Source organism: Argentina anserina, chromosome 6 (genome assembly GCF_933775445.1).
Source record: "Argentina anserina chromosome 6, drPotAnse1.1, whole genome shotgun sequence".
Lineage (NCBI taxonomy): Eukaryota > Viridiplantae > Streptophyta > Magnoliopsida > Rosales > Rosaceae > Argentina > Argentina anserina.
Genome location: NC_065877.1, coordinates 30,057,246 through 30,080,000, shown reverse-complemented (window position 1 = coordinate 30,080,000; position 22,755 = coordinate 30,057,246). Strand labels below are relative to the sequence as shown.

The 22,755-nt window shown below is 36.9% G+C and overlaps 1 protein-coding gene across 1 annotated transcript; it reads right to left on the bottom strand.

The window, feature by feature from the left end:
* Positions 1-3,425: 3,425 nt before the first annotated feature.
* On the bottom strand, positions 3,426-18,489 carry LOC126797248 (ABC transporter G family member 1-like). The gene is made up of 8 exons (XM_050523907.1): positions 18,051-18,489; positions 12,438-12,517; positions 11,868-12,335; positions 11,702-11,788; positions 6,499-6,624; positions 6,167-6,358; positions 4,354-4,440; positions 3,426-4,133 (listed from the first exon to the last, which is right to left on the bottom strand). The coding sequence occupies exons 1-8, from the start codon at positions 18,487-18,489 to the stop codon at positions 3,426-3,428; spliced, it is 2,187 nt and encodes a 728-aa protein (XP_050379864.1).
* Positions 18,490-22,755: the final 4,266 nt, after the last annotated feature.

The window sequence follows — 22,755 nt, the reverse complement described above, 5'->3', positions numbered from 1 at the left end:
CCGAACAACCCGAAGTCAATGGTCAACGTTACAAAACGACATCATTTTGTCATATTTATAATTTTACATTATTATTATTTTTTTAATAAAAAAATAGTGTGGTCGGCCTCACAGGCGCACATAATTTCTAACCTAATTGACCTAATGTATAAGAGGCGCATTATTTAGCCGTCTTGCTTTCTTCATAATGCGATAGTTTTATTTTAAACCTAATATAAATGTTATGATACATTAGTTGACACTTATGAAATCGCCAACTCTAATTCGAAATATGATCGATCGACACCAGCATATGTGATTGGTATATATATTTAGGGAACCCGTAAAAATTTCGTCCGTTTTGGACATGGTTTGACCGTTCGTACCTACGGTTAACTAAAAAAGAGGCGTTTTCACATATTGAAACCCTATTGACCGGGGCTTTACCAAATATATTTCTATAGTGCGACCGCGCATGATAGATAACAAAAATTAGGTGATTTCAGATATGCAAACGGCTTTCGGCGTTCGCATATTTGTAATAGGTCCTCCCTTATGGCATAATAGTGGTGTTTTCGATTTACAAAAAATTCTGACGGTTAAATGAGGTCCGAATTGGATGAAAATTTTTATAGGGTCACTAAATATATATACCGATTACATCGGCTGGTGTCGATCGATCCCTAGAAGTTTCCTTCATATAGTCGCTTCATAATGCGATAGTTTTATTTTAAACCTAATATAAAGGTTATGATACATTAGTTGACACTTAGGTGATCGTGAACTCTAATTCGAAATATGGTCGATCGACACCAGCAGATGTGATTGGTATATATATTTAGGGACACCGTAAAAATTTCGTCCATTTTGGACATGGTTTGACCGTTCGTACCTACGGTTAACTAAAAAAGAGGCGTTTTCACATATTGAAACCCTATTGACCGGGACTTTGCCAAATATATTTCTTTAGTGCGACCGCGCATGATAAGTAACAAAAATTAGGTGATTTCAGATATGCAAATGGCTTTCAGCGTTCACCTATTTGTAATAGGTCCTCCCTTATGGCATAATAGTGATGTTTTCGATTTACCAAAAATTCCGACGGTTAAATGAGGTCCGAATTGGATGAAATTTTTATAGGGTCACTATATATATATAACGATCACATCGACTGGTATCGATCGATCCCTAGAAGTTTCCTTCATATAGTCGCTTCATAATGCGATAGTTTTATTTTAAACCTAATATAAAGGTTATGATACATTAGTTGACACTTAGGTGATCGTCAACTCTAATTCGAAATATGGTCGATCGACACCAGTAGATGTAATTGGTATATATATTTAGGGACCCCGTAAAAATTTCATCCATTTTGGACATGGTTTGACCGTTCGTACCTACGGTCAACCAAAAAAGAGGCGTTTTCACATAATAAAACCTCATTGACCGGGGCTTTCCCAAATAGATTTCTTCAGTGCGACCCCGCATGATAAGTAACAAAAATTAGGTGATTTTAGATATGCAAACGGCTTTCGGCGTTCGCATATTTGTAATAGGTCATCTCTTATGGCATAATAGTGATATTTTCGATTTACCAAAAATTCCGACGGTTAAATAAGGTCCGAATTGGATTAAATTTTTATAGGGTCACTAAATATATATAACGATCACATCGGCTGGTGTCGATCGATCCCTAAAAGTTTCATTCATATAGTCGCTTCATAATGCGATAGTTTTATTTTAAACCTAATATAAAAGTTATGATACATTAGTTGACACTTAGGTGATCGTCAACTCTAATTCGAAATATGGTCGATCGACACCAGCAGATGTGATTGGTATATATATTTAGGCACCCCGTAAAAATTTCGTCCATTTTGGACATGGTTTGACCGTTCGTACTTACGGTCAACAAAAAAAGAGGCGTTTTCACATAATAAAACCTCATTGACCGGGGCTTTGCCAAATAGATTTCTTCAGTGCGACCCCGCATGATAAGTAAAAAAAATTAGGTGACTTCAGATATGCAAACGGCCTTCGGCGCTCGCATCTTTGTAATGGATTCTCCTTTAGGACAAATTAGTGGTGTTTTCAGTTTACCGGAAATTCTGACGGTCAAACTAGGTCCGAATTGGATGAAATTTTTACATGGTCACTAAATATATATACTGATCACATCGGATGGTGTCGATCGATCCCTAAAAGTTTACTTCATATAGTCGCTTCATAATGCGATAGTTTTATTATAAATCTAATATAAAGGTATGATACATTAGTGGACACTTCAGCAAACGATAACTCCAGTTCGAAATATGGTCGATCGACACCAGCAGATGTGATCAGTATATATATTTAGGGAACCCGTAAAAATTTCGTCCGATTTGGATGTTGATTGATCGTCCATACTTATGGTCAAGAAAAAAGGCGTTTTGACATTAAAATCCTCATTGACCGGGGCTTTGCCAAATGGAATTTTTTGGTGCGACCGCACACAATCGGTGACAAAAATTAGGTGATTTCATATATGCAAATGACTTTTAGTGTTCGCATATTGGTAATGGGTCTTCCCTTATGACATAATAGTGTTGTTTTCGGGTAAAAACCCATCGGGCTTGCGGGCCTCGGCGAGCTTTTCAGATCCACGGGCTAAATGATGAGGCATAAGTCAATTAGGTATGAAATAATCATTAGACTATTAGTTTTTCATCTTTATGTTAAATTTTGTACTTTTAAAATTAATATATAATATTACGTATTTTACATACGGGTAAAACCGAAAAAAAAAACCGAACCGAACCGAACCGTACGGGTTGGGTTGGGTTGTGGGTCACAGTCTCTAAAATAGAAAAACCGAACCGAACCGAACCGAATTTAAAATTTGAGTTGGGTTATGGGTTTTGTCCAAAACCGAACCGAATGGACCCGTGTCCACCCCTAGTTACTACCATGCTATTTTAGTGATCACTACTTCAGGACTTTTAATTCATGGGTAGGCAGTAACTTAGGTACATACATAGTTTGGGTGGAGCTCAGCTACTTATCCTCATGAATCTCCACATGCAATATAAATGCACCCATGATAAACAGAAATTAAACAGCTAATTGCAACCAACTTCTTCTCCCAAAAAGAAGAAGAAACAAAGATATATGTATATATATATATATATATATATATAAGTTTTCAGGTGTGGATGTCCGTACTTTAAGATAAAGTACGAATTTTCATTTTTTATCAACATTTTAATCAAGTTGTGAAACATCTTCCCTGTTCAATTCTTCCATGTTCAATTCTTAGGTAATAACGTATAGGTCACCTCTATAAAATTTCAGTCAATTTGGTAATTGTTAAGGTATCTAACTAAGTTAAACCAATGAACATATTAAATCTACCGAACTTAAACCGTTCATGTGTATAATAAAAACCGCAGTTTTGAGTGACTTAACAATTACCAAATTGACTGAAAATTTATAGACGTGAGCCACGGAATAGAGGAGGGATCCACCAATACGCGCATTCTTCGCTTGGGAGCCACGGATAGAAGAGCTAACGTCATAGTTTTTCCTTTCTCAGTGATCTTGATAATAACTAAGAATAAAACGCGATACAGAACTATCATTGCTAACAGTACACCAAGATTGACCCATTTAGAGTAACCCATTTCCACCTGCCATATATCTCTTAAAATGCTCTCGCCACTAAGCGACTTAGAGCTACCGCTTCTAAAATGAGCATTCGGAAATGTGGTGTCTTCAAATTCATTCTTAAACATGCCCTGGAATGCATACTTGTGAAAGGCAATGTGGTACAACGGGTACTTCCACACAAGATCTGGAAGATCATTTGGTAGCCGGAAGAATCCGCCGCATACCATCATAATGCCTTGCAATCCAGAACCAGTTATTATGCCCATAAGGAAATTCGGCACGATGCTCGCAACTATCATCATCAAGCTCTCAACCAGCATCATGCTAGCAAATAGAGTAGCAGCAAAGTAGAAGAAGTGCCCAAATCCTCTGTGAAGTCCAGCAACATAATAGGTTGTTGCTCCAGGAATCAGTGAAACCAACATCAACATAGGCATCGAAGAAAATGTGTTGGCGAAGACGAATGCAGTAACACCATAATGGCCGTTCAGTCTTTCACGTTCAAATACCTGTATGCAGTAACACCAAAATAATTTTTCCTCAAAGTTAATTAAGTTCGCATCAGGAAAAAGTTAGGTGATTTAATGGGTGTTAATGTAAGTGAATTTTATACACACGTACGTCATGCTTTAAGTCTTTTAAGACTCTAGATGTTTATATTCCTAAGGAATGTGGATCATTATTAGTTTGATCGTGGCCAGAAGATGGTATGAATAGTTGAATATATACCTTCATGTCTTCCACAAAGGAAGGAAACCCACCGATGGCCATGAAGGTTAGAAATGTAGCCACAAATGCTAGCAGAGAGCCTCGTGCCTGAAACAATTTAATGTATATCAAACACATTCACACATACATAACTTAGAAAGGAAAAAAAAGAAGAAGAACGTTCATAGGCGTAGCTAGGTTGGTGAAGAAAATTGTTAATTAATTAGCATGATTTATGTTCTCCGTGTAGGTACCTACTGCAACTTTTCCCTGATTGATCGATTAACCCTAACTAAATAGCCCAATCGGGGACAAACTGACACAGAATATATATATATATATATATATACATGACATTCTTATTTGTTTAAACATGTGTATGAATAGCAAATAAATTCCGGCAACAAATTCCCCAACTCTCCTTGATACATCGATCATATATCGGAGATGGGGTTGAAACCTTTGCAGGGTTTATATCATACGCTTCAGGGCAATGACCGAAATATTCATAATTTCCTCGATATTTTAGCGAAAATTTCCATTTTCGGCATATGGATATATCAGTTACATACCAAGTATTTTTCGATGAAATTTTTTGAAATTTCCCTAGATATCCGGAAACTTTCGAAATTTCCCGATATTATCATATATCGCCACGTGTCATGTTAACTTCAAATAAAATAAAATAATCATTAGTTAGGAAAATCAAATCTCCGATCTATCCTTTTACAAGCACAAAGTTATAATCAACTATACTACACCAACTTATTGTTATATAAGGCTCTTTTTATTATATATTGCATTTCATGTTTCAATATTCACCTAAAATTGAAATAAAACCTAGAATTGAACTTCTTTGGTCTAGGAGGAAGCAATGATGGACCTTACCCTTATGGGGAAAATTCAACATGTCTTATCCACCATTTGTATTCTATAATGAGATGCAATCAAGTGAAAACATATGATCACAATCAAGTAAAAACATTTGGTTGAATTTCCTCTTTGTATCTTTTTTCTTTTCAATAAATTTTCGTAGGAGGACGTTGTTCCTCTCTACACTTATCCAAAAAAAAATATGGACACAATCTGATGCACAATCTTCACAAAGCTATGGTTATGGTCAAAGTCGAAAAATACTTGATCCGAACGTGAACTACCAGTACCACAATTCACAGTCAATCACTCACGACCCTTATGGTTGGCATATAAGTCAGTATATGCAAAATTATAAGGAGATATCATTTAATGACTATTATTTACAATATACTCAAGGTTTCATTCAAGGACATAATGAAGATAGTGAAATTTTATACCTCATAGATCATTTATGTGATTCTAAATCACTCATGTAATTTTCATGTTTAATATATCATATGTAAATAAAGTTTGACGACCTAGCCTCCCTTTAGATAAATATATATATATTTTTTATAAGTAAATTTTTAATAATGTTTGACGATTATTTCACCTCAACTTACTATAACTCACTATAAACTAATAGTTATATAATAATTTCTTATGATATATAGTAGATAATTGATCAAATAAACATTTCTCAAAAGTTTCATTCAAAATTTTCATGTTTATATATAAATTTTCATCAATTTACTTAATTATTTTTTAAATCAAAATTTCCTTGAAATTTTCATCGATATTTCCAAATTTTTTATCCTCAATATTTTCGTTCTCGCTGAAATTTTAGTCCTTGCTTCAGGGACTCAGGGAGGAGTCCCCTGATGATGACAATGACAGAAGCAATTATATATGCAAACCTACATCCTAGTACAAGTAATTGAAAAAGTCGATCATTTATATCTTTCCATCAATATCTTACCTGAATTGCTTCATAAGTGTATCCAAGATTATAATAGATTGTGCCGAGGCTGGCAGCTAGGGCTATGTATATAGGAAGGCGCAACCAATAGTAGCCTCGATCTCGGTACATATTCACAAAGGATCTCCTTGTAAGTACGAGACATTGTGTGAGAAAGCCAGCATGACTTATTTCTTCTAATGCTTCACAATCCTTAATGTATTCCATGTATATTCACAGAAGAGTAAAGTTATTAGCTGATATTGCAATTGAGGCATTTATGCGATTTTTTTGAAGTATGGAACAGTCGACCATAACGAACTAATTGATCATCACATATTTATTTAGCTTACCTTCTTGTACATTTCAGCAATTTGTCTCTGAATTTGGCAATAGATATCAGAAGTTTTATATGACTGCATCAGAGTATGAATGGCTTCCTCCGTGGGCGTCCTTCCTGCTAAACCGCGCTCGATCTCCTGCATGCATGTGCGTATAAAGCATTTTGTGAAAATCGCTACTTGATACACGTAGAATGAAAAAAATATTACTCTTTGCCTTATAATAGTAACAAAATGTATGAGTACAAATTACTGAAATTAGTTTGGAAGCTAATTAGTTTCAAATTCAAAATGTAATCATAAAAAGGTATCAAAATGCCAATCAAACATGAAATTTCCACATTTTCAAGCATTTTATCTTTCCTAAATGTGTCTGCGTAGATACTCGTAATAGTGTGATGAGCTGAAAAAAAAAGGTAGAACCAGTCAATATTATATATGGTGTATAATTTTCTTGTGATTACAATATACTTTATTTTTGGTTTAGTTGTCGTTCTGTATTTACTAGTCAAACAATTACAGTCCGCCACTAGCTAGCAGATCAAGAAAGGTGATAAGAAGAATGCTTACAATAGAAAGTTTATTTCACACTTAATTTTATTACACTTGATTTGTAATCTCTATATAAACAATCTTTAGCCTACCTACACCCCACAAATCACAGAGGAAATCACGCCCATGATTTCCTCCTTTAATTATGCTAATCATGCTAACAGCTAATTATGCTAACACTCCCCCTCAAGTTGGCATCGACCATGCCCAACTTGCTAAGTGAGTCATAAAAAATCCTTTTAGACACTCCTTTTGTGAGCATATCGGCAAGTTGCTTTTCTGTAAGAACAAAAGGAAAACTGATGATCTTCGCATCTAACTTCTCCTTTATAAAGTGGCGATCAACCTCCACATGTTTTGTACGATCATGTTGCACAGGGTTATGTGAAATATCAATAGTCGCCTTGTTGTCACAGTACATCTGCATAGCACACTTCGGGTTAATGCCCAAATCTTGTAGCAGATGTCTAAGCCATAACATTTCCCAGACTCCCTGAGCCATACATATGTATTCTGCTTCAACACTAGATCGAGCTACCACATTTTGTTTCTTACTCTTCCATGTAACAAGATTACCCCAAACAAAGGTAAAGTACCCTGATGTGGATCTCCGATCTGTAATATTTCCAGCCCAGTCTGCATCTGTGAAGCCACAAACTTCAAGGATATTATTGTGATTAGAGAACATTATTCCTCTCCCTGGAGCTGACTTCAAGTACCTCAAAATCCTTACAACAGCATCCATGTGGTCTTCACTTGGATTATGCATGAACTGACTTACTACACTTACTGCATACGCAACATCTGGTCTGGTATGTGATAAATAAATCAGGCGTCCAACTAGCCTTTGATAACGAGGTTTGTCAGTAGGAACTTGATCTGGATATTCTGCTAACTGATGGTTCTGCTCAATAGGAGTATCAATGGGAGTACAATCCAACATACCGGTCTCTGTTAATAGATCAAGGATGTACTTCCTTTGACACAGATAGATACCATCACTTCCCCGGGCTACTTCAATGCCCAAGAAGTATTTGAGTGTACCTAGGTCCTTCATTTCAAACTCTGTGGCTAGTTGTTTCTGTAATCTATCCACCTCAACAGTATCATTCCCAGTAACTATCATATCATCAACATATATAATTAGGGATGTTACCTACCTTTGGTAATGTTTGAGAAATAATGTGTGGTCTGAATTACTCTGTCTGTAGCCAATTTTCCTCATAAATTGTGAGAATCTTCCAAACCAAGCACGAGGTGACTGTTTAAGACCATACAAAGACTTTCTCAATCTGCAAACAAAGTTACTTGGAGAAGCGGCCACATATCCAGGCGGAAGATCCATGTACACTTCCTCTGTAAGTTCTCCATGAAGGAATGCATTCTTAACATTGAACTGTCTGAGTGGCCAATTTAAGCTAGCAGCAAGAGAGAGTAATACCCGAATGGTGTTTATCTTTGCAACAGGTGCAAATGTCTCATCATAGTCTATGCTATATGTCTGGGTGAATCCTTTTGCTACTAGGCGTGCTTTGTACCGGCTTACTGACCCATCTGGATTGTGCTTTACTGTAAATACCCAACGACATCCCACAGTCTTCTTGTCATGTGGTGGAGATACACGCTCCCAAGTTTTGTTCTTTTGTAATGCTTCAATTTCTTCCTCTATGGCTTTCCTCCATTTTGGATCTCCCAATGCATCCTGCACTTTGTTAGGTACTGATACAGTAGATATTTGATTCACAAATGATTCATATGACTTAGATAATCTTTTTGTAGACATAAAATTTGCCACAGGATACTTAGCTTTAGCTTGAAGGGTGGGTTCATACTTTTTTGTTGGCTGACCCCGAGTAGACCTATTTGGCAAGACATATTGTCTACTATTAGCCTCACTAGTATTGGTCTCAATAGGATGACTAACCTCAGACGAGTGATCTTCTGTACCAGGAGAGCGTTGGTCAGGGGTATAAACAGTTGTACGGGAGACATGAGGGGCAGCTTCTGGTGCTTGAATCTCTTGAGTGACGATCTCCGATGGTGCCTGTGTGGCTGACACATTGGTAATCTCAACGGAACCTGTTCCCATATCGACTGTCTCACTTGTCTCCCCCTCTTCATGATATAACTCTTCAAAATATGAATTATCCCCCTGAAGAGCAGTATCAGAAGAGGGAAAATAACTCATGTCTTCAAAAAAGGTAACATCCATAGTGACATAGTATTTCCGAGTAGGAGGATGATAGCACCGGTAACCTTTTTGATGTTCTCCGTACCCAACAAACACACATTTAACTGCCCGGGCATCCAACTTAGAACGTTGATATGGTGGAAGATGGACAAAAGCAACACAACCGAAAACACAAGCAGGAAGATTATGAAAAGAAGGTAATGAGACATGAGATGCAAGCATCTCATAGGGAACTTTCCCTTGAAGGACACGAGATGGAAGACGGTTAATAAGGTGGGCGGAAGTAATGACAGCATCACCCCAAAGGTATTTCGGCATGTGGGCACTAAAAAGGATACACCGAGCCATATCAAGTAAATGACGATTTTTTCTTTCAGAAACCCCATTTTGCTCAGGTGTGTAAGGACACGTTGTTTGATGAACAATCTCGTTTGTGTTAAAGTACTCCTGAAAGACATGATTCACATATTCCCCCCCTCCCCATTATCAGAACGAAGAACTCGAATGGTGGTATTATATTGTGTTTGGATAGAGGTATGGAAGACACGAAAAGCTGGAAAAACCTCATCTTTATTTTTGAGGAGAACAATCCACGAAAGACGGGTGCAATCGTCAATAAATGACACATAATACCGCATCCCGGACACAGTAGATTCTTTAGAGGGTCCCTAAACATCAGAATGAATTAAGTCAAAAGGAAGGGTACGTTTAAGAGAATTACTAGGGGAATATGTAGATCTATGACTTTTACCCAAAACACATGTCTCACAACGTAAAAGTGACTCATCCACACTAATAAACAAAGTAGGCATAGATTTTTTCATAACACTAAAAGATGGATGCCCTAAGCGACGATGTCATAACCAAATTTCACTTAGCTTGTCCGAAGTGGAGATTAAAGCAGTCTGAGACTGTGCCCCTGGTTTCTCCCCCGCATATGTCGGATTAAGATGAAATAACCGGCCCCTCAGATACCCCCGACCAATTAACTCCCCGGTGAGAAGATCCTGAAATATCACATACATAGGAAAAAAATGTCACATAACACTTAGCATCAGTGTTCAATTGGGGAACTGATATCAAATGATGAGATAAAGCAGGGACATACAGCACATTGTGAAGCTCTATTGTGGGAGTAATGTGAACTGACCCTTTCCCTAATACGGGGAATGCCTCACCATTAGCATTAGTAACATATGGTACTAGTGGAGGAGATAATACGGTAAAATAAGATTTGTCATAAGTCATATGATCAGATGCACCAGAATCAATAATCCATGTATCAAAACCAACAAAGTTAGAAATATTTAAAGCCATACCAATTTTACTACGAACAGCTATGGATGCAGCAGGTATTGCTTCTCCTGCTTTTGCCGTGGGATGATAATTAGACCGCTTAGGCCTAAGGTGTGGATACAACTTCCAACATGTTGCCCGAGCATGGTTAGTATCATGACAATAAGAGCAAGGAACATAATAGAACTGAGAACGCCTTGTGCCGGCTCCAGAACCCATTGGAAAAGAAACAATCAGGATTGATGCAGCGGAAACACAATAGAATAAAAATGGAGTTGAACCTGTCGCGGGTGCACCTGCACTGTCAGTGCACCTACACTGACAACACAAACACTAACAGAATTCGGGTCGGATCCTGGTCTCGGGTCGGGTCGGATGGATAAGGGCCGGACCGGGTCAGACGAAGACGGGCCGGGTCGGGCGAATAAGGACCGGGTTTTCGTCAAAAAAAAAATTTCCGCCGTCGCGCTCCTCTGCTGCGACCTCCTTTTCTTCACCGGGGCTTCATGGGTCGACGGCGGCAGCACTGGGGGTCCACGTCTTGACGGCGGGTTCGGCGTCGTAGAGAGTCAGCCCGGGGGTATCGTCCTTTGTAGCGGAGGTCGTCGAGCGGAGGTTCCGAGTCGGGAGGTCGTCGAGCGGGTTCCTTGGAGTTCCGAATAGCGGAGGTCGTCGAGCGGAGGTTGCGAGCAGCAGCGGCCTTGAAGTTTCAGAGGGTGAGCGATAGCAGGGTGGCTCGACGGTTCGAAGGAGGAAAGAACCCAGAAACAACTAAAAACCACCAAGAGCTGCGTGTGGGCTGCGTGTGGGCAGCGCTCCAGTAGGGCTAAACGCAGCTGTGCTCCACGCAACGTGTGGGCAGTTGAGGCTGAATGAAGGAGTTGTGGATGGCAGTGCTCCACGAAAGATACCAGCCGAGCTTCAAACCAAAAAACGTAAAAACAAGAAAAAAACCCAGAAAGAGCAGAGCAATGCTCTGATACCAAATAGAAAGTTTATTTCACACTTAATTTTATTACACTTGATTTGTAATCTCTATATAAACAATCTTTAACCTACCTACTCCCCACAAATCACGGGCTACCTACTCCCCACAAATCACGGAGGAAATCATGCCCATGATTTTCTCCTTTAATTATGCTAATCAGGCTAACAGCTAATTATTCTAACACTTACCAGCTCAAAATCTTTGTTTATGGTCTTGAGGAAGTGATCTGATGGATATAGGAGACTTGGACATGGAAAACCACGTGCAGAAAAAAACTATAGTGAACTGAAATCAGGGCATTGTAGTTACTAATTATTGATCAAATTATCAATTGAGAGAAGTTGACGAACTTACTTGATTTGCTGCAGAAGCTGGACCAAAATATACAGTCTCACCACCAGACAGGAGACAAAGATCGTCAAAGAGTTGAAAGACCTCAGAGCTAGGTTGATGGATGGAAGCAACTATGGTCCTCTGAGGCGGTTTATGACAGAGATCAGCGATTCTTCTCATCACATAGTAAGACGCAGCGCTGTCAAGTCCGCTTGTTGGTTCATCTAAAAACAGAAGTTTTGGCTGTGTAAGAAGCTCAATGCAGATGCTGACTCTTCTCCTCTCGCCACCGCTGAGGCCCTTGGCTCCCCAACCTCCGATCCTCGTGTTGATGACGTTTTGCAAACCCATCTCTCTAATTATCATGTGTGCTCTCTCTTTCTTCATCAACAGAGACATTGAATCAGGTAACTGGAGTTGAGCAGAGTAGTATACAGCTTCTTTCACGGTCAATGTGGTCATCAGAGTGTCATCTTGTGTCACATATGTCTGTATAACACATACAGAGGCACATAGTTGATCATCATCAATATTGTTAACCTTGTGTTCAAGTAATTGATGTTAGTTTTTATAGCTACTTTAATTACGTACCGAAGTTCCATAAGCTAGTGCTTGTTTACATCCGTTTATAAGGATATCCCCTGTTTGCCTTGTGTTTGAACTCAACCTACCTGAGTGTACATGATCATGTATGTAAGTTATAACTAAATTTGCACATAACCTGCAGACAATTTAACTTGGATTTTTTTATCAGATTCTTAAGTTGCTATTAGAAACAAAATAGCCGACTATTCGGTACAATTTATTTACTTTAATAAAATCTATGAATGTCGCAAGTAAATCATTTATTGTGTGTTGGGATGTGTGAGAATTTATTACAAATATTATCTCCATATATTTGCATATTGCTGTAAATTTGGAGAATCAATCATTCTCTTTCATCAATTTCTCTATTTTAGAAAATGAGATGCAAAAACTGTTGGAGTGAGAAAATGCCAAAAATCTGCAAATTCCCTCTTTTTCTCTAAAATGCTAAAATTGTTGGAGATGTTCTTACTATTGGAAACAAAATGCAGTATTCAACGAAAACAAATGTACGTTCGGTCCAATTTGATTCATTTTAATAAAATCTATGAAAGTTGCAAGTAAATTATTTGTAATATACCAATTAAGTTGACTGAATTGTACCAAGTATATATATATATGGACAAATCTTGCAAGTTTCTCTTAACTTCAATTAAAAAGATCAAATGCTTCTTTTTTTTTCTTTTTTGAAACAAGGGAGCGTGATGCTAGCATGCAGATAATCTCACGATCACCGCACAAAACATCGGCTCCCTATATAATCAAGCGTATAACATATGATATTTTGTTAGCTGTGAGGTCCGCACCAATAGTTTTGGTGCGGATTTTCATTTTTTTACTATTTTTTGATCAAATTTTCTCATCTCTATCATCTAGTATTTAGATAATATTTGTTTTAACGATTACTTGATAAGAGCACTTTGTGTGACATTCTTAACATGTTTTTATCTCAATTTGTACTTTTCTTAGCCCTTATTGTTGTACTATTGAGTCATTGAGTCGTAATAAGAGTCTTGAGCGGTATTTAATGCATTTTTGTGCTTACATGAGTTTAAAAACGCATAATTGGTTTAGAGTCCTAGTTTGCCTAGGAATCCTTGTTAGATTTTGAAACTAATTATCTCTTACTTATTTTATTTTCTTATTTTCAGATTGGATTGAAGAGATAATTAAAGAAAAAAAGATAGAGCCAGGTCATGCAACAATTAAATAGAAGATGATCATTAAAGACATAAAACATGACATGTTTTAGGGATTAAAACATGACATGTTTTAGGGATTAAAGCATGACATGTTTTAGGGAATAAAACTTTCCATGATTTAAGGGATTAAAGCATGGCATTATTATAGGAAGAAAGAAGCAATTTCAAACCCTCAATCTTTCCTCTATATATAGATGGCTTCACCTCTCAAATATGATAACTTCTCATTAGCATTCAAGAGCCAAAACTCTACCAAAACACCACCATAAATTTCCCTCACAAATTAGCCAAGTCGTCCACCCCAAAACTATCATCATCTCCACCGATTTTCACTATTGAAGACACACCTCCAAGGTTCCTACAACGTGTGATTCTCGCAACTCATTTCCATGGCTTCGTCTATTTGTGTTAATCTACAATTCTTTATCTATGAAGATTGTAAGTTGTTACTTATGTGGAAATATTGGTTTTGTATTTGTTTTAGAATTTTCAGATTGTATTTGATATTTTTTTTAGACTATACCAAATTTATGTTCTTATAATTATTGAAGTTTGTATTTCTATTGTTGTGTTCTAATCATCCTTCTCATACTTTTAGATAATTTTCAGATATGTGCATATGAATTTAGTGCTTGGATGCATTCCCTAAGATTGTGTTTGAGTGCTAGATTCATCAACCATATTGACACATATTGAATCATGCCCTAAGTAGGTTCGGTTTGTGTTGATTAAAAGTGATAAAAATTCTGGAAATTTTCATGTGAAACCATAGTGGGTGACGCCTAAACACATGAAACATGTCTTCAACAAAGATTTGGTGCTTAAATGTAATATTGTTTGATTTCTACTCTAAGTGTTATTGAATTTGATTGCATGCAAATTTAGATTAGGCCCTAAGTCAATCTAAATGTTAATTGAAATCTTGCATGATTAGATGATCCCCTAAGGCTCTAATTGTATTGGTGTCTAAAAAGTATGTAATTGGTCGAATTAGAATGCATGATAGGTTCGAACTTGTAATTATGTGGTGTAATGGTAAATTTGGTTTAAGTTTGTTAAAGAGAAGTCGATAATGTAAATAGTAATTTAGGTTTTATTTTAGTAGTTAATAATCAATCTCAAACCCCCCATTATTTGTTAACACTAAAAGTTTAGAGTTCCCTTCAATTCCCCGGAAAGAACGATCCCTGCTTATTCTATACTAACGATGATGTTTTACAGGGTTTATTATAGACGTTTTAACAAAACGCTCTATCATTACTAAATTAGCTGAAAATTTACATAGATAATCTAAATAATATTATATAGATATTAGACGTGGAGATAAAGAAATTCGATCAAAAAGTGGTGTAAAAATAGAAATTCGCACCAAAACATTTGGTGCGGACCTCCGCAACCAAAAAACCCGGTATAACATATATTAATATATACTAATATACATGTAACGACCCCAAAGTTTCGAGTATAAAAACTCACAATTTCAAAGTCGTTAAACACCAAGCAATCTCAATGAAATCGAAATCATTTAAAATGCCACAGAGGATCATCTCTGAGTTCAAAATACAACTCAGTCAAACCGATTATTACAAACCAAATTATAATTCAACATTATAACAAATGAAAATGTATAATCCTTACAACAACCTCACAAGATAGTCACACCAAATCCTCACACAAATTTGAGATAAATAACTTCAAGTCCTCTGAGCGGTCCGTCAATTCCCACTAATCTACACCTGCGGAGTTATCCACTACACCATCGAATTGGTGCACCGGGATTGTAAACACAAACCCGGTAAGCTTTACAGCTCGTATGAGTAAAATGAAAATATAATCCGCATATCAATATATACGAGAAATCAAAATCAACAAATATAAAAGTCCTCATGAGTCAATGGACGGCCCATCTGGTTGTCCAAAAAATATACGAAATGGAATTGCTCATGAGAAATCGGGCAACCCTTCTGGTCACCCAAAAACATTTATAATACGGGTACTAATGAACGCTGGTACACATCTGTTACCCCTCACGTAGTACACCGCCGTTATTGGGTAACCACCCGCTACCCAACATCCAAAACAATCTGAATACTCATGAGCCGAAAACCACCCGTTACCTCACATGCAGTACTCCGGCAGACAGACTAGAGCTCTAACTATATCGTAACTTTCGCCCGGCCAAAGGCTAGGTTCCGACTTGTCAAACACGTACAATAATCTCACATCATATTGTACCAAAAATCAAGTCCGAAGACAAGTCAACATTTTAACAATCTCCATGTTAAAATCACGTACAATAATCACACATCATATTGTACAATTCAAAATTACATGCTCATTATAAATACGATAAAATCATAACATTATATTATATAGCAAACTATATATATTTGTACTTATTTACCATTTATACAATATATATATATATATAATCCACTATATCCTATACATGTCATATTTCATAAACACGTCCGAAGACAAAACGTTTTAACAACTTCATGTTAAAATCACGTACAATAATCACACATCATATTGTACAATTCAAATCACATGCTCAATATAATTCTCGTCATCGAAATGACCTATTCACAATGAATTTATAACAGTATATAATATAGCAAACTATATATATAAGTACTTATTTACCATTTATACAAATATATATATATTCCACTATATCATATACATGTCGTATTTCAATATTTAAAACTCTTGTAAAAATCTTGAATTCACCGCAAGGGTAGATTCGTAAATATGTGAGATTTTACTCACCTTATCGACTCGAGCGTAATTCCACAATTTCCGAAGATAAATCATTTCCTTGATTTATTGATCACCTTGAAAAGATAAGAAAAGAATTTAGAAACATTTCGTAAACCTTTAAATGCCAAAACAGTAATAATCGGTTACTGTTCAGCAATTTTGGGTTTTACGAATTGACTGTTCACTGAGTACTATTCATTGTGTACTATTCACGTATTTACTATTCATGTGTTACTATACAAATACACATCCAATACGTATTTATGTACGAGTAATATGGTTTGCGTATTTTTGTACATATAAATACTATTCAAATGTACATACTGTCTCAGTAAATAAAAATGACTGAATTACCCTTTATAAATTACTTTTTATATTTACTAAAAGTAATTTATATTTACATTTACCGTACGTAAAATAGATTTACATTGACCGTACGTAAAAATAAATTTACATTCTTACCGTACGTAAACTAAATTTACATTTTTACCGTACGTAAAATAAATTTACATTTTTACCCATTCGGAAACACTATTCACGCACCACCTCCGGCAGGCTGCGCGTGGCGCTCACGCGCCACTGTGGCAGCGCGTGGGTCCCACGCGCCGATACCAACCAAGGCGCGTCCGACGCCACCGCCGTCCCAAATCTCTCTTTTTCTTCCTCCTCCACCCCTGCACGGCCCAAGGCTGCCCCTACACCATTTCATGCTCCCACACGCGCCGCCTAAGGCGGCGGTGTTCCTCATTTCCTCCTCTCCTCCGATCTTACTCCACAATCATTCTCAAACCATCCAAAATTGAACAACAAACACACACAACCAATAATCACATCCATTCATACCTTGATCGAAGTTAAAACCTCCGATTTGGCATCGGAAAGGCTCGGATCTCCGGTGGGGTTTCAATTCCTCAGGAAGAACTCGGATCGATGGGGTTTGGCCTCCAAGTTGAAGGCAGAGGGCACCAAGGCGAGGATCGGCGTCGAGATGCCCTCCTCCGTGCCCTTGCTTCGCTGGCGAAGACGCGAGGTGTGGCGGGGGTAACCTCCGAGCTTCGGGTTGTCTCGACAAAGCTCATGACGGCGATGCGCGGTGCGGCGAGCTTGGAGTTTAGTGAGGTGGACCTCGCGAAGCCGTAGGGAGTAGCGGTGAAGAACACGACAGCCTGGAGATGGAGATCGCCGACGATGGGGTTTTCGGAGGGAGAGAGGCTCGGGAAGGTGAGAGAGAAGGAGGGAGGCGCGGGTTTTGGAGAGAGAAGAGGGTTTCCGAAAATGGAAACCCTACTTCTGATTAGTTTCCTTTTATACCCCTTTCTAAATCGGAAACTAACTTCTATCGTTAATAACTTTTACGTACGACGTCCGATTCGAACGCGTGACGTGTCCACGAACTCGTATTGATGAGCTCTACAACTTCCGTGAAGGAAGTTTTCACAAACGAGCGACGAAATAAAAATCGATATATACGTTGCGGTAACATTACGTTTTTCTAATTAAACGTTTCCGTTTCCGTTTCGTAAAGTCGCAAACAATCAAATTCCTTTTAATTAAATTTCACAACTTTATAGAATTCAAATCAAACCAAATATTGTTTTGAAAAATAGGGTTATTACAATACATGCATATATCGACAGCTCCAAAACATCAATACCTGCTAAAGCATCAAGCAGAGTAGATTTGCCACAGCCAGAAGGACCCATTATAGCCAAGAGTTGCCCTGGTTTTGCATAACCGGTTAACCCTCGGAGGATTGATCTGTAGCCTCTTGCATCACTGCTATGCTTTACTCTCCCATTTATATTTGAAGCTACTCTCACCCACAAATCTTTCCATGTCAAGAAGAGACCTCCATCATCATTTTCGATCAGTGGAATCATTATATGGTTTCGGGTTTGACTGGAATCTTCTCTCACTACCGTATCTCCTCTAGCAACGGTTTCAACCTCCACAACTGCAGTGGGATTACTGGGATGGTTGCCATATTCATTTTCATAAATAGAAGTAATAAGATGAACATTAGAATGAGACGCAACTGAAGCCATAAGAAGATCTAGACAGTGCGTAATTAAGTGAGCTTGAGAGACGCACATATATAGTTGCGACTATCGTGCAAGGATATGAATCAAACCACAAAAATAGTTTTGGAGATTATTCCACACCTTTCAACCATTTATTACAAATATAAATGCACAGACCTAACTTTACTACATATACTCTAACGTATTGAAATTTCTTATCGAGTATACCGACTATACCCTATGAAATATCAGAAATGTTTTTCCTGGTCTCTTCCTTGCATAGTTTTACTTGGATCGACATTACTATCTTGGTGATTGCTCAAGTCGATCCAGTACTAGTGTACTACTCATAAAGATGGCAGTTCACCGACACAGTTGATCGTTGTTATCGCTTTGACCATATTAATTTCGATCCATGTCGATCTAGAAGTGGATCTGTTTCTAATTTGGGACTAATTCCGGAAGTGGATCTCTACGTAAGAGTGCCGGCCAGTTTCTAATAGTGATGTCCGGTGTAGCCATGGGCAGTTAATTTCTATTGTAGTTAGCAAATCAATGAAATCATGCTACATTTTGTATTATGATCGATGCTCGAGTCAGTTGATACTGCTGCAAATCAGCAATTGGTTGTTCTACTGCATTGTTTACGTTATTACATTCTTAATCTGTTACCATGAGTTCAAATGCCAATCACAGCCAGATTGGATGATCAACCCATTAACACCAACCACTAAGAAACGGTACGTGTTTGAGACTTTTCACTGGCCTCACCGACCACCACCAAGTGGGCTAAACTTCAAAAGTACGAAAGAAAATTTCCGACTACCTCTTTATTTGCTTATCTTATTTCCACCTCATAATTTCATGACATGTGTATTTCTTTAACTAAGATCAAACCATAATTATCTATATATAATTTTAATAACAACAATATATTATATTTTCTTCTAATTTTAATTTTAACCAATCTTTAAATTTGACTTTAACTTCAACTCACATTTATGCAAAACCATTTGCTAGTCTGATATTTTTGTCTCAAGAACCATGCCTACAGACAAAGTTCTATATTTGAGCTTCATTCAAGGTTGCATCAAACATGTTCTCCCGTCTATTTTTTTTTAATTTTTAATTTTTTTTGAATGATGCATGGAAGGAATTATGTATTAAGTAAGAAAATAACATCAAACCACGACTAATACATAAAAGTAAGGATCCATACAAAAGTACATACATTTTTTAGTAGAGGCTAAGGAACTGCATATGTGTTGTTCAAGGGCGTGGATACCCAGAAAATATAGAAAAATAAAATGTAAATTAAAATTAAAATTAAAACTAAAAGTTATTCAAAAAATTAAATTAAAACAAAATAGAATTTATTATTATTAAAATTATACATATAACCATAGTTTGATCATAGTTAAAGAAAGACACATGACATTAATCTAGAATGTGGGTATAAGATGGACAAATAAAGGGTGATCGACAATTTTACTTCCCCATAAACACTATTAATATTTTATCATGAAACATAAGTTCACTTAAATAAGTTAAATACTTAGTTTCCAGTTAGATGTTAGTTGGTATACATTTATTGAAAATTAATTGCAAATTTGAGGAATTTAACCTTTAATTATAGTACTCATGAAAATTCAGTTCAAGTCTCCCAAGCTTGGCGTGTTCCTCAATCATGCTTCAATAACAAAATAATAACTCTTCAAGAATGTACCTTTCGAGGTTCTTAACGCTTCTGTTCATGTAGCACAAGTGTTGGTTCTTTGTCCCCGTATTACAAAGTGTTGATTCAATACATGAGTTGAGGATTGGATCTGAGCTCTATCCTCAGAGCTCTAACCTCAGAGGCTCAGATCCATCCCTCTTTTGAAAAAATATATGTAATAATTGTAACGACCTTAAAATTTAGAGCTTAAAAACTCAAAATTTCAAAGTCGTTAAACACTAAACAATTTCAATGAAATCGAAATCATTTAAAATGCCACAGCGGATCATCTCTGAGTTCAAATACAACTCAGTCAAACCGATTATTACAAACCAAATTATAATTCAACATTATAACAAATGGAAATGTATAATCCTCACAACAACCTCACAAGATAGTCACGCAAAATCCTCACACAAGCTGGAGTTAAATAACTTCAAGTCCTCTGAACAGTCCGTCAATTCCCGCCAATCCACACCTGAGGAGTTATCCACTACACCATCGAATTGGTGCACCGGGATTGTAAACACAAACCCGGTAAGCTTTACAGCTCGTATGAGCAAAATGAATATGTAACTCGCATATTAATATATATACGAAAATCCACAAATCAAACAAATATAAATGCACTCATGAGTCAATGGACGACCCATCTGGTTGTCCCAAAAAAATATGAAAATAAGCGCTCATGAGAAATTAAGTAACCCATCTGGTTACCCAAATGCATTTATAATACGGGTACCAAGAACGCTGGTACACATCTGTTACCCCTCTCGTAGTACACCGCTGATATTGGATAGCCACTCGCTACCCAACATCCCACAATCTGAGTACCCATGAGCCGATAACCACCCGTTACCTCACATGCAGTACTAAGGCAGACAGACTAGAGCTCTAACTGTATCGTAACTTTCGCCCGGCCAAAGGCTAGGTTCCGACTTGCCAAACACGTACAATAATCTCACATCATATTGTACCAAATCAAGTCCGAAGACAAATCAACATTTTAACAATCTCAATGTTAAAATCACGTACAATAATCTCATATCATATTGTACCAAAAATCAAGTCCGAAGACAAATCAACATTTTAACAATCTCCATGTTAAAATCACGTACAATAATCTCACATCATATTGTACCAAAAATCAAGTCCGAAGACAAATCAACATTTTAACAATCTCCATGTTAAAATCACGTACAATAATCTCACATCATATTGTACAAATCAAAATCACATGCTCGATATATAAATCTCGACATCAAAATGACATAAATCACGATAAAATCATAACAGTATATTATATAGCAAACTATATATATATGTACATATTTACCATTTATACAATATATATATATAATCCATTATATCATATACATGTCATATTTCATAAACACGTCTGAAGACAAAAACTCGTCCGAAGACAAAACTCATTCGAAAACAAAACTCGTCCGAAGACAAAACGTTTTAACAAACACCATGTTAAAACCACGTACAATAATCACACCTCATATTGTACAAATTAAATCACATGCTCAATATTTAATTCTCGTCATCGAAATGACAAATCCCAATGAATTTATAACAGTATATAATATAGCAAACTATATATATATGTACTTATTACCATTTATACAATATATATATAATTCACTATATCGTATACATGTCGTAATTCAATATTAAAAACTCTTGTAAAATCTTGAATCTCCGCAAGGGTAGATTCGTAAATATGTGAGATTTTACTCACCTTCTTTCCTGCGTGCAACTTCCACGACCCTGAAAGTAATTTCCTCACTCGTTTCGTCAGTCACCTAATAGCACGATAAATGCTTAGAAAATGATACTAAAAATATCAGGTGACGAGTTCAGCACAGCTAAATGTTGTTCATAAAACATTGTTCACGGAACACTGTTCATGTTTACTAATCACTGTTTTTACTAAACCACTATTCACAGTTACTGTTACAGATCACTATTCGCAGTTACTGTTACAGATCACTATTCACAGTTACTGTTACAGATCGCTATTCATGCGGATACTATTCATTCGGCGTTGCTGTTCACCGACCGCCACCAATCATCACCAAATTTCACCACCACAACCTAAACAACATTTCCAACAACTTCCTAGTTGACACCAAGGTCTAAATCCGAGTCTAAACAGTCCAAACAACGAAGAACATAAAATCGGCACTATTCACAAACCCTAGAAATTGAAATTTTAATTCGGGTACTTACACTTCTATTTGGCTCGATTCCTTTTGTGGGAATTGTAACGACCCCAAAATTTCGAGCTTAAAAACTCGAAATTCTAAAGTCGTTAAACACAAAATAATCTCAATAAATCGAAATCATTAAAGTGTAACAGCGGATCAATTCTGAGTTCTCAATACAACTCAGACAACCAATTATTACAACCCAAATTTATAATCCATACATAAAATGGAAATGTAATAATCCTCACAAATCACTCACAAATCTCACAAATAAAATTTACACAAATTCTCACACACAAGTCCACACTAAAAACCTCACCGCAAGTAGAATATGAACGACTTCAAGCCTCTGTAGTCGTCACTCAACCTCCACTAATCAGCACATGCGGAATTATCCCCTAC

Bases quoted from the DNA above. Each gene is read 5' to 3' on its own strand.
- LOC126797248 (XM_050523907.1), bottom strand. From the start codon at position 18,489: ATGTGCGTCTCTCAAGCTCACTTAATTACGCACTGTCTAGATCTTCTT. The intron at 6,625-11,701 runs GTAAGTGTTAGA...ACATGCATGCAG, and splicing joins TAAACAAAGATTTTGAGCTG to GAGATCGAGCGCGGTTTAGC. The intron at 4,441-6,166 runs GTAAGATATTGA...AAATTGTTTCAG, and splicing joins ACACTTATGAAGCAATTCAG to GCACGAGGCTCTCTGCTAGC.